Source organism: Chlorocebus sabaeus, chromosome 14, assembly GCF_047675955.1.
Source record: "Chlorocebus sabaeus isolate Y175 chromosome 14, mChlSab1.0.hap1, whole genome shotgun sequence".
Classification (NCBI taxonomy): Eukaryota; Metazoa; Chordata; class Mammalia; order Primates; family Cercopithecidae; genus Chlorocebus; species Chlorocebus sabaeus.
In genome coordinates this window covers 39,057,691-39,071,886 of record NC_132917.1, presented here as the reverse complement: position 1 = coordinate 39,071,886, position 14,196 = coordinate 39,057,691, and the positions used below count along the sequence as shown (strand labels likewise).

General features: G+C 35.7%; 1 protein-coding gene across 3 annotated transcripts in view; it reads left to right on the top strand.

Moving 5' to 3' along the window:
* MAP4K3 (mitogen-activated protein kinase kinase kinase kinase 3) overlaps positions 1 to 14,196 on the top strand; it is a 186,397-nt gene that overhangs the window by 102,027 nt on the left and 70,174 nt on the right. For all 3 annotated transcript variants that reach the window (XR_012095267.1, XM_073022934.1, XM_073022933.1), the window contains exons 7-12: positions 2,687 to 2,729; positions 4,260 to 4,332; positions 9,967 to 10,098; positions 10,277 to 10,339; positions 10,428 to 10,509; positions 10,611 to 10,721. Coding sequence is in view for 2 of the 3 variants with exons in the window: in XM_073022934.1 (XP_072879035.1) it covers positions 2,687 to 2,729; positions 4,260 to 4,332; positions 9,967 to 10,098; positions 10,277 to 10,339; positions 10,428 to 10,509; positions 10,611 to 10,721 (504 nt within the window). In the remaining variant the exon portion in view is untranslated. The remainder of the gene's footprint in view (positions 1 to 2,686; positions 2,730 to 4,259; positions 4,333 to 9,966; positions 10,099 to 10,276; positions 10,340 to 10,427; positions 10,510 to 10,610; positions 10,722 to 14,196) is intronic.

Below are 14,196 nucleotides of genomic sequence, written 5' to 3'. Positions count from 1 at the left end.
TGACCTCAGGTGATCGTCCCACCTCGGCCTCCTAAAAATGCTGGAATTACAAGCGTGAGCCACCGTGTCCTGCCTTCTCATAGTCTTATTTATTTAGCTGGCAGAGGAGAGCAGGTGCTCCAGATGTGCTGGGGTTAGCTCAGTGGTACAGCAGGTGCTATGGTAGGAATCCTCAGCATTATTTCTAAGGATACTGCCATCTCCCCAGTTTAGATTTGTTTCTTTCACTTATTTTTCTTGTCCCTTTTTCTTTGTTCATCCTTCCTCATATTTCTCTCTTCCCCTTTTTTTTCCGAACATTTTCTCTAACATAAAGATTTTTAACCTTTTTTGAGGAGAGAGACTGGGGCAAATCTTACTGCTCTCTGGGTCTCTGATGATAAACCATGAACTGTCTTCTGAGAAAATGCCCTTATGTGCACGTCTTCAGATTTTCCATGAAATTTCAGTGGACTCACAGATAACCTGCTGAGATCCTTCGTTTGAAGGTATTTTTTTTTTGAAAGCCACTTAAAAGACATAACCAAAGAGCTTTTGGAGTTCAAAGGTAGAAGAGCTCACAGGAAGATGAGTAGTTCAAGAAAGGTTCTGTGTCATTGGCATGTAGATGATCTGGGAGGATTGATAGATTTTTGTCAGAAATGGAAGTTGGAGTACATTTCAAGCAGAGAAAACAATGTGAGCAGGTACGGAAGTTAGAAAGTGTGGGCCATTTTAGAGAACATAAAAACTACCATATTATTGAAGAGAAGAGAGTGTATGAGACTAATTAGAGATGGGACTGGTTGGGTAGTTTGGTGTTCCATTATGCAAGGACTTGTGTGCTAGACTTCAGAGTCTGGGCCTAATTGGGTTGATTTGAGCCATCACCACCATTTCTACTCCTGTCTAAGCCACCATAATATTATATCATGTGGTCTTCTGTAATAGCCTTCTGAGTGGTCTCAATGCTCCCGTTCTTAGCAGTTTTGTAGTCACTTTTCCACTTGGCGACCAAAGGGACCTTTTCAGCCGTATCTTGTCACTCTCCTGCTTATAAACCACCATTGGTTTCCCATAATACTCAGTATAAAGTTCAGATGCCTTTGCCATGACCTACAAGATTATACCGTGATCTGACCCATGTATTTCCCTGTGACCTCATCTTACACTCCACTTGTCTCTGTTTTACTCATTCTTTTCCAGTCACACTAAACTTGCCAATCTTGGAATATGTTGAGCTCATTCTAGCCCTAGGTCTTCAAATTTCCTCCTCCTTTCCTGAAATAGTCTTCTCCCAGAGTTTGGCGTGGCTCTGTACCCTTACTTCACCCAGATCTCTGCTCATGTATTACTGCCTTTGGAGAGGCCTTCCCTGCCCTGTCTTCAGAGTAATTATCTCTGCCTGACTTTGAATCATTTGTTGGTTCATTCATTCATAGATAGATGATAAATATACATTTATTTTTAGTTTTTTTCCCCGACTTGGATGTAAACTCCATGGGAATTGGAACTTAAGCATTACTGTAACCCCAGAGCTTAAAATAGCACCTGACTACTAGTGGCCTCTCAGGGAGGGAAGGGAAGGAGGAGAGGAAGGCCATGATGTACAAGTGACATGATAAAAGCTATAACTTAAGAAAGTTAGTCTGAGCTGGAGAAAGGCCAAACGGAAGCATCTGACAGAAGTCTTAGATAGCTAGGGACTAGATCAAGTTGAAATCCCTGCTCCTAGTCTCTTTCCTTTTTCTTCTTCCCCCACTATTCCGTAGAGCTACAGTAGTATCAGTGGGTGGGTGCGGCTCAGCTTCACTGGTGACATTTGGAGTTTGGGAGCCTTTTTCTTTCTCTCCAGTGCCCTATCTCCTGAACTAGTCTTCTACTGTTTCTTCCTCACGTTGGTTGAGAGTAGGAGGATTCCCAGTATTTTTTCCACCAAACTCATACTTACATGATTGATGGCACCCTGGACCAAAGAGTCCACAGTACCTTTGAGATATAGTATTTCTACCTCTTCCAAAAGCTTTGAGCTTATTGAAGATGAAGTCATCATTATATTCTTTGAGCTTAGGTCAAGAAGCAAAAGTGGCTAAAATGCAGCCAGACGAGTGACATTTTAATTGTGTAGGCCTGTGGCTAGTTGTTTATATACTGGATGGGCCTAAGCGCTTGGCAAGGCACATTAGGGTAGACAACCTCATGTACTAAGCAGCATGTACTAAGGTACAGTCTCATATACCAACCCTGTTCAATTGTTGGTTAGTTCCTAGAAAGGGAGGTTCTTAAAAAAAAAAAAAAGAAAAAGAAAACCACACACAAAAACACAGGAAAGAATAATCAAGTTTAAAGTATAATGTAAACAGTTGAAAATGCTTTGTAAGGTTACATTTTAGTGTAGTAATAGTGTTTGATCAACAAGGAAATAACATTTTGATGAAAACTAATATATCACTTTTATATTGACGTTCATACTATGTTAGTAGCAGCTTTTTTGCAAGGCAGAACATTTTATAAGGATAGTCAAATTGCCTGAAAAGTGGACAGTAGATTTACCTGTGACTCTAATGATATAACATTTTAATTAAGCACATTTTAAGTATTTCTAGGTCTAAGGCTGTGATTATTTTAAATACGTATATTTAGTATATATGTACTGTCTGATAAAATATCTATTTCCCATTTTAACTAAAATATTGTTACTTTAAAGGGAGCTAACATTCTATTAACGGATAATGGTCATGTGAAATTGGGTAAGTAAATTGGAATTTTGTCACATGCACAACTCTATTCTAAAATGTAGTGAAGTTTATGTTTTCCTTTGTAGGACCAGGTTTTCCCTCTCCTAAGACGGCATCTATGTATTTTTAGATGGATATCTCGTTGCTGTGCCATCGCTTCTCTGTATCCACTTCCCTTAAACAGGGATAAAGTCTGTCCTTCACATAAGACAGATTTGTTGTAAAGATACTGTGAAAGAATATCCTTCTGAAGTCTTTCACCCCTAAACCCAGGAATGGGACTTCTATAATAGTAAGAAATCTGTACAGAATTACCTTGTAACCAAAAAAGAAGACAAATAGAAAAAAATCAGTAACTCCAAAAACACTTTATTCTTTACATAAAGCTTTTAAAATAAAAAACAGCGTTACTTATTTAAGAATGTAATTTAGATGCTGAATGTTGCTTTATTTCAAACAGTAACTTATTTTATAACTTTAGGTTGTTAAATTTTCAATTAAAATAGAGTTCAAAACCTAAATAATGACTTAATTTGCAAGTTTAAGACAGAACAAATGTTCATTGTAGTTTTATGAACAAAGTCATATTTGTTAGTATTAAATAAAATAGTTAATAACAAATACCAGTTATTTTAAATGATATCTATTAGATAAACCCAAATTAAAAAGAAATATGTTATAAAAATATAGTTACAACTATTTTGAACTATAACCTGTGAGATTAATCAGATTTAAGAATATGTATCTAGAAATAACGTAATAAAAATTTCCTACGTGGCTTCTAAATATGGGAAAAGCAGAAAAGATATGTCCTGTTCTTTTTAGTTATCTATTGATTGCTTGGTGAAGTTTTTATCAGCAGTTTAATATTTTGTGCCAGTGTTATGTGCCTCACTCAAACACATACTATTTATAATATATCTTACTTGAGAAGGATTTAGAAGTCATCATTAGTAAAATAGAAAATATTAGATCTCCAAATATTTATCTTAAAGAATAGTAACAAATCATACACAAAAATAATTTCCTGATAGGGACTGATACTGGTACTAAATGTATTGTTAAGTTTGGGGATATTCTGATTGGATGTCTTTTCAAGCTACAGGTAGACTTACTGGTTTATCTGATGTCATTCACGAGTATGGAGAAAGTGAATAGAACATAATGTCTCTTAAAGATCCCTTCCAGTGATATTCCTTGGATTTCTAGTCCTGAGAATTAGAAATTACATAATTAATAAGTCTGGCAATTTACATTCTCTCAGCTATAACTTTCTCATCAAAATTATTTGATCTTGACCTTTGTTGTTATTTGATTTATATGGGAATATACGGGAATCTATTTGGCTGTGATATGTATTCACTACTTTGTGATATTTTAATGCTAGTCCATTAAAGTTAAAATTTGTAATGTGATGTTTGAGAATATCCCATATTGCTGTGAAATTAACTTAATAAAAATAACTTTTAAAAGTTTCTTATGTTGCCTTAAACAATTTTATTGTCTGTCAGTTTCCTAAATGTTTCTCATTTTTTTTAATAGCTGATTTCGGAGTATCTGCACAGATAACAGCTACAATTGCCAAACGGAAGTCTTTCATTGGCACACCATATTGGTAATTGTATTTTAATTGATATTTAATAGTTTGTTCTATCATTAATGGATATGCCATTTCTAAAAAATAGACTGGTCAAAATTTTTCAGACTAAGATTAAGGAAAAAGTCATCAACAGGCAAAGTAATTTAGGCATGTACACTTACAGGTGGATTACATGGCCAGAAAATAATCTACGATGTTATTTTCCATTAAGCAGAAAAGGCTTTAATGATTGATATGGCTTTCAGGAACCTTAATATTAGTTCTAGCTTGCTGGAAAGTCCTGACTCTTTTTTCCTTACATTTCTCATGTATTTTCACAGGTGTTTTTATATCTTTCTTCACCCCCATTTCCTGTCCATATTGTGATTAATCTTTCAACATTACATTATTTAAGTACCTCTTTGCTAAAAACTTTTTGGCATGTCTTGGTTGCCTAAAGGATCAAATGCAGATTTCTTGACAGTTGAGTCTTCTGTGGTCTGGCCTCTGTCTGCTTCATTAGCCTTAGCTCCCACTAGTCTTCTCCATGGACCTTCCTTTCTAGCCATGTTCGTCTGTTAGATACTGATCATAGTGTAAAAACTATCCTACTCGTGTATTTATTTACAGAATAGTTTTTGGCCACTTACTATGTGCTAGATGTGATATTAAGCAGTATGATTATAATGGCGGATTGGTATAGAGCTTTTTTTGTTCGTACCTTTACTTTGAAGTAACAACACCCTGGAATTCTTGCTTTCAGTTTATGTGCAACCACCCCCCTGATGCCCTCTTCGTCTGACTTATCAGTAGTCATATAGCACTAATTGCTACTACTAATTTTTTTTATATTTAGAATATGATGTATATGCCATTTTCATGGTTTATCTTTTCATCAATATATATTTTAAAAGTCAAATAATGCTAAAAAGGCATATGAGTAAAACTCTTGTAACTTCTGCCATCTCTAGCATTATTCATTTACAGATACAGTGTTATGATAGTTGAAGATCTTAGCTCTCTTCATTCATCTTACAGTCATCTTATCTTTCTAGTGTACTTTGCTGAGTCAGTTAACAATACTTTCCTGAAAAAAGTTTTTCCTGATTTTAATAATTTCTTTTTTAATTTACTTAGTTTCTTGTTTCTGTTTTTAAATCTCTGATTAACACTTTCCATACTTTCCCACATTTTACAGTTTTGTACGATGCCTCTGTATAATTTTCTATACCATAAACTCTATCACATTATCTGTCAGTGCTGATTTTTGTCTGGTTGATGTTGCTTTGTTTTTGTTTTTGGTTTTTTACCTAGAATAATCCTTCCTGGAGTCATCTTCCCTCCTGTTCCAGTCTGGACTCTTTAATTCTCTAGCTCTTTTGCCTAGCTCTGCTCTGGCAGTTTTTTATCTTCAGCTTAGCGTTCCTTTCTTGGATTCTAGGTCTTCTTCTTTCATGATTTACTCCTTCCTTTGTGTGTGACACACATACTAATATCTTGCTGAGAAAGGGTGCATGGGGAGTAACATTTTTGAGATTTTGCGTGTGTATCCTTGTACATAATTGATAATTTTGGTGGGAATTCTAGGATAAAGTTTTTGAAGTATTGCACTAGTGTCTTTTGTGGTGCCCACGGTGTGATGCCATTATGATACATGATATTTTGAATGTAACCCCCCCCCACCCCGGAATCATTCCTGGTGTTTTGATATTCCATAGTTATATACCTCAAAATATATTTGTGTTTTGATTGTTTTTACTTTTATTCGTTGTACTTGGCATTTGTGCTTTATAATCCAGACTCATGTCTTTTCAATTTTGGGAAGTACTCTTGTATTACTTCTTTGATAATTTCTTTGCTATACTTTTTCCTGCTCTGTATGGAACTCGTTGGTTGTATCTTGAACCACTCAAATTAATCTGTTAATTTTCTTCTATTTTCTCTAAGAACAAAAAAATCTTTTTTGTTCTACTTATAAGAGTTCCTCAACTCTTTACATTTGTATTTTCATGATGGAGACTTCCCTCAAATGTCTACTAATCCTTATATTTTGGTTCACTTTGAAGAGCACAGCACTGAAAACTGGTTCATAACTCTTTGTGTGTGGGAAGTCAGGTGTAAACCTGGTTCTTAGTGTTCTAAAACTGGTCAAGTGAAGGAAGCAGAGGTATTCATTGTTCTATATACGTACTTCTACTTAATCATGTCCTCTCCCTTTAACCTCTTCACTCCTTGGTTCCTGGTGTCTCTTGAGTCTGCAGTCTCTCTTCTTCGTCTTGGTCCTTATCCAATGGGAATCAGGAGGGAATAGTTACTGGGGCTTAATGGATAAGAGTAGGAATGCCAGGGACTGACTGTTGACACTTTCTAATACTCCTGTTTCCAACCCAGCCTCAACCCCACTATTGCTACTTTTTAAACCTAACTTGTCAACATTTCCAGGATGTTTGAGGCTCGTTGGCTGCTAGTTGTTGTTCTTTTCCTTGGCACCTGTTTAGGTTTGCCCTGCCTCCTGTTTGCTACATCATTTACTATTCTTCTATTTTTCGTCTGTGTGTTATGGTTTTAGGTAAAATATGTCTGCTGGACTTTTCTAAGATGGTATGTGTGTATATTTCTCTTTGTTCTTCTCATTATTGTTTTGGGTTGAGTGGAGTGAGGGCTTGAATTGCTGTCATTTTTAAGTACACTGTCTTCTCAGTTTTATTGTAAACATCTCTCATTAAATCTTCAGGATCTGACTTGATTCTTTACAGTATTCATTCACTGAATGTTAATGGTGACATTTCCAACTCCAGTTTCAGAGGTTAAAAATTTATATCATTACTCTTACAATAATGTGGGAAATATCTTGGGAACATGTGAAATTGTGAATTAGGTAAAGTTAATTTTGGGAACACTCTCCCTGTATGTGTCTTTCTGGTATTGTATCTTTCCTACCTAAAATCTAAGAATTTAGAACCTCTCTCTTCCCAAGTGATTAGGTCGGCAGTTATTCAGTTGTTCGAAGAAGTCTGCTTGAAATGACAGTTCTCAAAATTAACAGATATGTACCTTAAACGTTTTATTTCAATTTAAGACACATATGTACATTTATTCAACAGTCTGGATATAGAATCAAGGCCTGTTCTTTGAGTAGATCACTTACTACAGTTCCATTTTAGTAATGCAAACCACACACAGCCCAATGCATCAACTACATTTCTTAGTCAGGTTTATTGAGGTATAAATTTACCCTTATTAGATAGACAGTTGTACAAATTCATACAGTAGTATGAATGTTGAGAAACTTGTATGCTCTGGTGGTAAGAAACCACCAGAACACATTGACACTATCCAAAAAATTTTTTATCTTGCCTCTTTTTAGTAAATGCTCTCCTTCCATCCGTAGCATCTGGGAACCCCGATCTGATATCTGTCTCTATATTTGTGCCTTTTCCTTGAGTGGCATACAGATGGCATCATATAAGCTGTAGCCTTCCCAGTTTTCTGCCATTGTCGTGTTCTTATGTAACGTACCAGTTTTTTTGGCTCATCTTTAGAAGTTTGCCTTTCTAAAAGCAAAGTCTTTGTAAAGTATTCACTAATTTTTGTTTGTTTGTTTTTGTTTTTGTTTTTTGAGATAGGGTCTCACTCTGTCACCCAGGCTGGAGTGCAGTGGTATGATCTCAGCTCACTGCAACCTCTGCCTCCCAGGCTCAAGCGATCCTCCCACCTCAGCCTCCCAGGTAGCTAGGACCACAGGCATGCACCACCACGCCCAGCTAATTTTTGCATTTTCGGTAGAGACGGGGTTTTGCCATGTTGCCCAGACTGGTCTCAAACTTTGAGCTCAAATGATCCACCTGCCTCGGCCTCCCGAAGTGCTAGGATTACAGGCGTGAGCCACTGCTCCCAGCTAGCTCACTAACTTTTAAACCTTCATTATAACTATGTGTTTACAATAGCAAGTGTAACTGGAATAAACAGTTTCAGAGATGAACCCAGTTGACTGTGATAAGCACACAACTTAGCTGGCTGTAGTAGACATGTACTAAGTGGAATATTTCCCTTGTATTTTCATAGAGCAAGGGAGAGCATCAACTAATGTGGTGAGCTAGTAAGGCAAGTTAAAAGCATATCACTTGTATGTATTTCCCACTCCACTAGGGCATTTCTACCAGCTACTTCGAATCTAGTCTTCATAAAAGTAATAACTGACCATTTGAAATTCACTTTTCTTACAGTAATTTAAATTTTCATAAGATCTGTTTCAGATTTAGAAGATTTCAAGACCAGGGGTTTGAAAGTTAGAAGGTTTTTTGTTTTTAACTTTACTGACTTACTTGACCTTCCTGAAATCGTACCAGGAAGATAAATGTGTATTTGTAAGATTATCTAGACTGCTCTTTAGTATGGAAGAGTTGAGATGTTTATTTCAATTAATTGCTTTTTAAAATATTGTTTAGGATTTGAAATTTTTTATATTTGAAAATTAATAATTTCAATCAATCAAATTCAAATTTATGGAAGTATAATTAGAATGAGACTGTAGCAAAGTAAAGAGAAACAAAAAAATTACTGAATTTGGGTAACTTTCCTCCGAATAAATACATTTTTTAAAAGTAGACACTCATTTTTATAACTTTTCCATTATTATAATAGAACTGGAAAAAATGCCAAATAAGTTTTTAGTAAATATGAATTAAATACTAAATATGAAGGTTCTTGGTCCCCAAAGGAATAGTTTTGGTGAAGTAAAAACGGAGATTGCCAGGTTGCAGTTTTTTGATAAAAGGAAGTAGAGCTATAGATTGTTTATTACAAATATTATTTATTGAATTTTGCATGTACAGAGAGATTGGGAGCGTGAATGAGTTTTGGACATGTTACTCGATGAAAATTGTACAATTTTATAAACCTTTTTAGTAGCTAGTATAAGGAAGTAACAATGGAATCACCAGTAGGGGACTGAAGTGGAGGGTCTTCTTTAAAAACATTTGTAAACAAAGGTTTAATTGACTCACGGTTTTGCATGGCTGGGGAGGCCTCAGAAAACTTGTAATCATGGAATAAGGCAAAGGGGAAGCAGGCACCTTCTTCACAAGGTGACCGGAGAGAGCACGCAGGGGAAACTGGCACTTTTAAAACCATCAGACCTTGTGAGAACCCTCTCGCTATCGTGAGAAAAGCACAGGGGAAACTGACCCAATGATCCAATCACTTCCTACCAGGTCCCTCCCTCGGCACACATGGGGATTACAGTTTGAGGTGAGATTTTTGGTTGGGGACACAGAGCCAAACCATATCATTCTGTCCCTGCCACCTCCCAAATCTCATGTCCTTTTAACATGTCAAAACCAGTCATGCCTTCCAACAGTGCCCCAAAGTCTTAACTCATTCCAGCATTAACCCAAAAGTCCAAATCCAAAGTCTCGTCTGAGGCAAGGCAAGTCCCTTCCACCTATGAGCCTGTAAAATCAAAAGCAAGTTACTAATGAAGTGGAAGGTCTTATGAGATGTCAAGATCTTGGAAAAGGTGGACCTTTTAAGTACTACGTATTTCTTTTTCAAAAACCAAGGCCTAAATGGGCCTTAATTTAGATAGTGATAATTCCTTGTGCCTCTGGGTGGGAGTATAAAGGAAAGCATGTAACAGAAGGTTTTTATTTTCTGGAATATTTATTTCAGGATGGCTCCAGAAGTTGCAGCTGTTGAGAGGAAGGGGGGTTACAATCAACTCTGTGATCTCTGGGCAGTGGGAATCACTGCCATAGAACTTGCAGAGCTTCAGCCTCCTATGTTTGACTTACACCCAATGAGGTCAGTGCGTCATCATTGAAGAATCCTATGCTTAAGGTTTTTTTCCTCTTAGTATGTGAACAAGTAATTTTCTTAGTCTTGTTTTACCTTATTTGGGGAATAAATAGTAATAGAATTTGTGTAATAGATTAAAATGTGAAATATTAAAATGCTGTGTAATGATTTGTTGATTTTTCAGGGCATTATTTCTAATGACAAAAAGCAATTTTCAGCCTCCTAAACTAAAGGATAAAATGAAGTGGTAAGTATTTTTATGTTATTTACTTTTAATGGTAAGATGAGCAAAGAATGAATTGGAATGTAAAAGTCTAATTTTCTGAATTTCTTAGGTCAAATAGTTTTCATCATTTTGTGAAAATGGCACTTACCAAAAATCCGAAAAAAAGACCTACTGCTGAAAAATTATTACAGGTATTACTTTTGCCCTGAAATATATATATATTTTTCAAAAGATAAAATGTCATTCAATCAGATTTATAGTAAGTGTTTTGCATTGTATTTAATTTTTATAGCATCCTTTTGTAACACAACATTTGACACGGTCTTTGGCAATTGAGCTGTTGGATAAAGTAAATAATCCAGATCATTCCACTTACCATGATTTCGATGATGATGATCCTGAGGTAAGAATTGTTTTTACCAACTGGCATATATAACATGTATGTGTGTATGTATATATGTTTGTCTGTCTGTATGTCTCAAAATCCCTTTTTTTTAAATTTTGGGGACTAGTTTAAAAAAGCTCTTGAGGGAACAATTAATTCTTTGTCTTTGCCTTTCGTGGAAAGTCAAATGCTAGGTTTTTCTTACTCACTACTTACAGGTGACTATAGTATGAAAATGGCAAAGGCAAATCATTTAATCCTCTTGTTGAAATCATTGTAGTTATTTCAAAATAGCCATTTTCGATGAAGTTGCCAAATAAATCATTCACTGTAAAAGGGAAAGCAAATGGGAAGTGCCTAAACAAGATGTTCGAATATTCAAAATTTCCCCTTAGTTTGCTTCTCAAAAAGAATCCTCAGTTTGGCACGGTGGCTAATGTCTGTAATCCCATCACTTTGGGAGGCTGAAGCAAGAGGGTTACTTGAGGCCAGGAGTTTGAACCCTGTCTGGACAACATAGCAAGACCCCGTTGCTATCTTTAAAAAAAAAATTCTTATACAATGCTTCATGAATTATTAGAGGTTAGTAGGAATTATAGGCTTCACTGCTGGTGACTAAAACTCAGTTATTCACCATGGAAATGTTTTAAAATGACCCTGTATAGTTGTTAATAAAATAATTTTAATATGACAGAAGCATTGATATTAATGGAAGCTTCACTTCTGTTTGCATGTGTAACATTCCTAGCACTGCTAATAGTTGTGGCAATCAAGATAAATTCAGCATATGTGACATGGCAGAATTCTGTTATTGGGTCTGTAACAGAAGGTGGATAGCCTTTAACTCTACTGGCTTTATGGGAGGCCCTTAAAAATGTTATAAATTTCATTGATGACTGAAGGTGAAGTGTTAGAAAGATGGTCACAGATTGTCTTAAGTCAGAGAGAACCTTTCTATCAATTCAGCATTGTCCCAGATTGCCATCTTCTGATAAATAAGCTATTTGTCCTTTTGTTTAAAGGTCTGGAAAGGAGTTTGGAGCATAAAAATGTAAGAAATGTAAAGTGTAATTAACCTTATAGTTATACTATAAAGAAGTTTTTTTGTTTTGTTTTTGTTTTTGTTTTTTTTGAGACGAGTCTTACTCTGTTGCCCAGGCTGGAGTGCAATGGCACACTCTCAGCTCACTGCAGCCTCCACCTCCTGGGTTCAAACGATTCTCCTGCCTCAGCCTCTGAGTAGCTGGGATTACAGGAGTATACCACCACGCCCAGCTAATTTTTGTATTTTTAGCAGAGCTGGAGTTTCACCATGTTGGCCAGGCTAGTCTCAAACTCCTAACCTTGTGATCTGCCCACTTCGGCCTCCCAAATGCTGGGATTACAGGCATGAGCCACTGCACCTGGCCTAGAGAAGTTTTTTGGTGTTGATTTGCTTAATTTTATTTTTAAGAAAGTCAAGTTTTATAAACTCTTCTAGTCTTATTTAGTATAAAGGCAGTCCTTGATGTGCATGGTAGTATGGTACTGTAAAAATGGCTGCATAAGCTAAAATTCTGCAAAGTAATCTTATATCAGTGGGAAAAATTTTAATTGTTTCATGACCTTGAAAATTTTTTGTTAAAGCGTAAACTCTGTTACTGTCAGTTATAATTATAGAAATGTGAAAAAATGGTAAAACTATTATTTACAGTGTGCTATAAATACTAGAATCATTGAGAATTAACGTTTCATTTCTTTGTTAATTTTTTTTTTTTTTTACTTATCTAGCAATCTGCGTATTGAGTAGTTTGCTTCTTATCCTTTGTCCATGACACAGAGCAAGTATCTTTTCTATGCCTTGGCAAACTGTCATATTCCTTTCTAATTTTCTTTCTAATCATGATGTGCATCTGTTATTTACATAGTAATTTGTGAACTGAAAGGCCACCCATAAAGTTTACACTTTATGCAATCACAATTAATATACAGTGGGAACTGTTATTTGAACCATGTTTTAGGGAACTAGTGTTATTTAACTAAATTATGATAACTGAAATTGGTGCATAACAGAACTGTAAAACAAGGACTGCCTCTATCCTTTTCAGTGCACTAAATGCTACAGGATTGTGTCTTACCTCACCCTATGTACCTGTCATGTCTTTTTAAAAACGTATTCAAAGAACAGAAATAATAAACCAAATAGAGAAGCAATCTGTGGAATGAAGATTCTTCTAAAACTTTCTCAAATAGCGGGGAAAGAAATTCATCTTTCTTATCCAGACATTGTTTTGGTATTATAATTATACATTGTTATAAACCTCTATGGTAAGTAGGTAAAATAAAGGAATTTAATTATTCCAGGGGTAGGATGTAAGAAATTCATAACATTTTTATTTGCAAATAATTTGTCATTGTAATTGCTAAGTGCAGTGTTGTCACTCAAAATATGAATGTGTCTAAGTATTTTAGCACTTAAACTGTGAAACTAAAACTATTGTATGCATACTCTTAAAAATAAGGGTGGGCTCAGTGGCTTATGCCTGTAGTCCCAGCACTCTGGGAGACCAAGGCAGGCGGATCACCTGAGGTCAGGAGTTTGGGACCAGCTTAGCTAACACGGTGAAACCCGTCTCTACTAAAAATACAAAAATTAGCCAGGCATGGTGGCTCACGCCTGTAATCCCAGCTACTCGGGAGGCTGTGGCAGGCGAATTGCTTGAACCTAGAAGGCGGAGGTTATAGTGAGCCAAGATCATGCCGCTGCTTATATATACACACACACATACCACATCTAAGTCTTAGTTTAAGTTTTTTGTAGGTTGTTCTCTGTGGAAGAAAGTTTGACTTTTTAATGTTGAGTTCCTGTGTAGTTTCTATTTTAGAAGTAATTACACAGTGGTGTAATTCTAATTCTGATTTTTATTCAGTTTTCGTCTCCTATATGTAAGCCCACTTACTATGTACAGCATTATAAGATTTAATACTTTTATTAATCTGTTATGCTAATAAATTAATGATTTATGCTGTTTAAACTGGGAAGGTAAAACTGTTCTCAGAAATAATCATGGGTTTCATCCATGTTCGTTAATAACAGTCTGTGTGAGCAACCTGCATGTTACCTGTTTTTGTTTGGTTTTGCTACTGTATATTAGATCAAAAGTCTAGGGTTTTTCCTAGCTCTATGGCTAGCTAGCTGAATGCCCTGCCACTTAATTTTAAGTCTCAGTATCCTCATCTATGGAATGAAGAATAATGCTTGTTTCACGAACTTAAGGATATAATGCTAAGGTGCATCAAAACACTTTGTAAACCAAAAAGCAGGTTGGTTGCACATGTAAAATTTAAATACCTAATTTTTGAAATTACTTTTGCTACTGTTTCACCATCACAAGTGTTTAATATTTCAGTCTTTTAAATTTGTGTATTTTTTTCCCTGAGGTGTACCTACACTGTGAATAGTTAGTTTGAGTCTTGTTCTTGATTTGCCGTATTGAATCTAAGACTTAGAGCT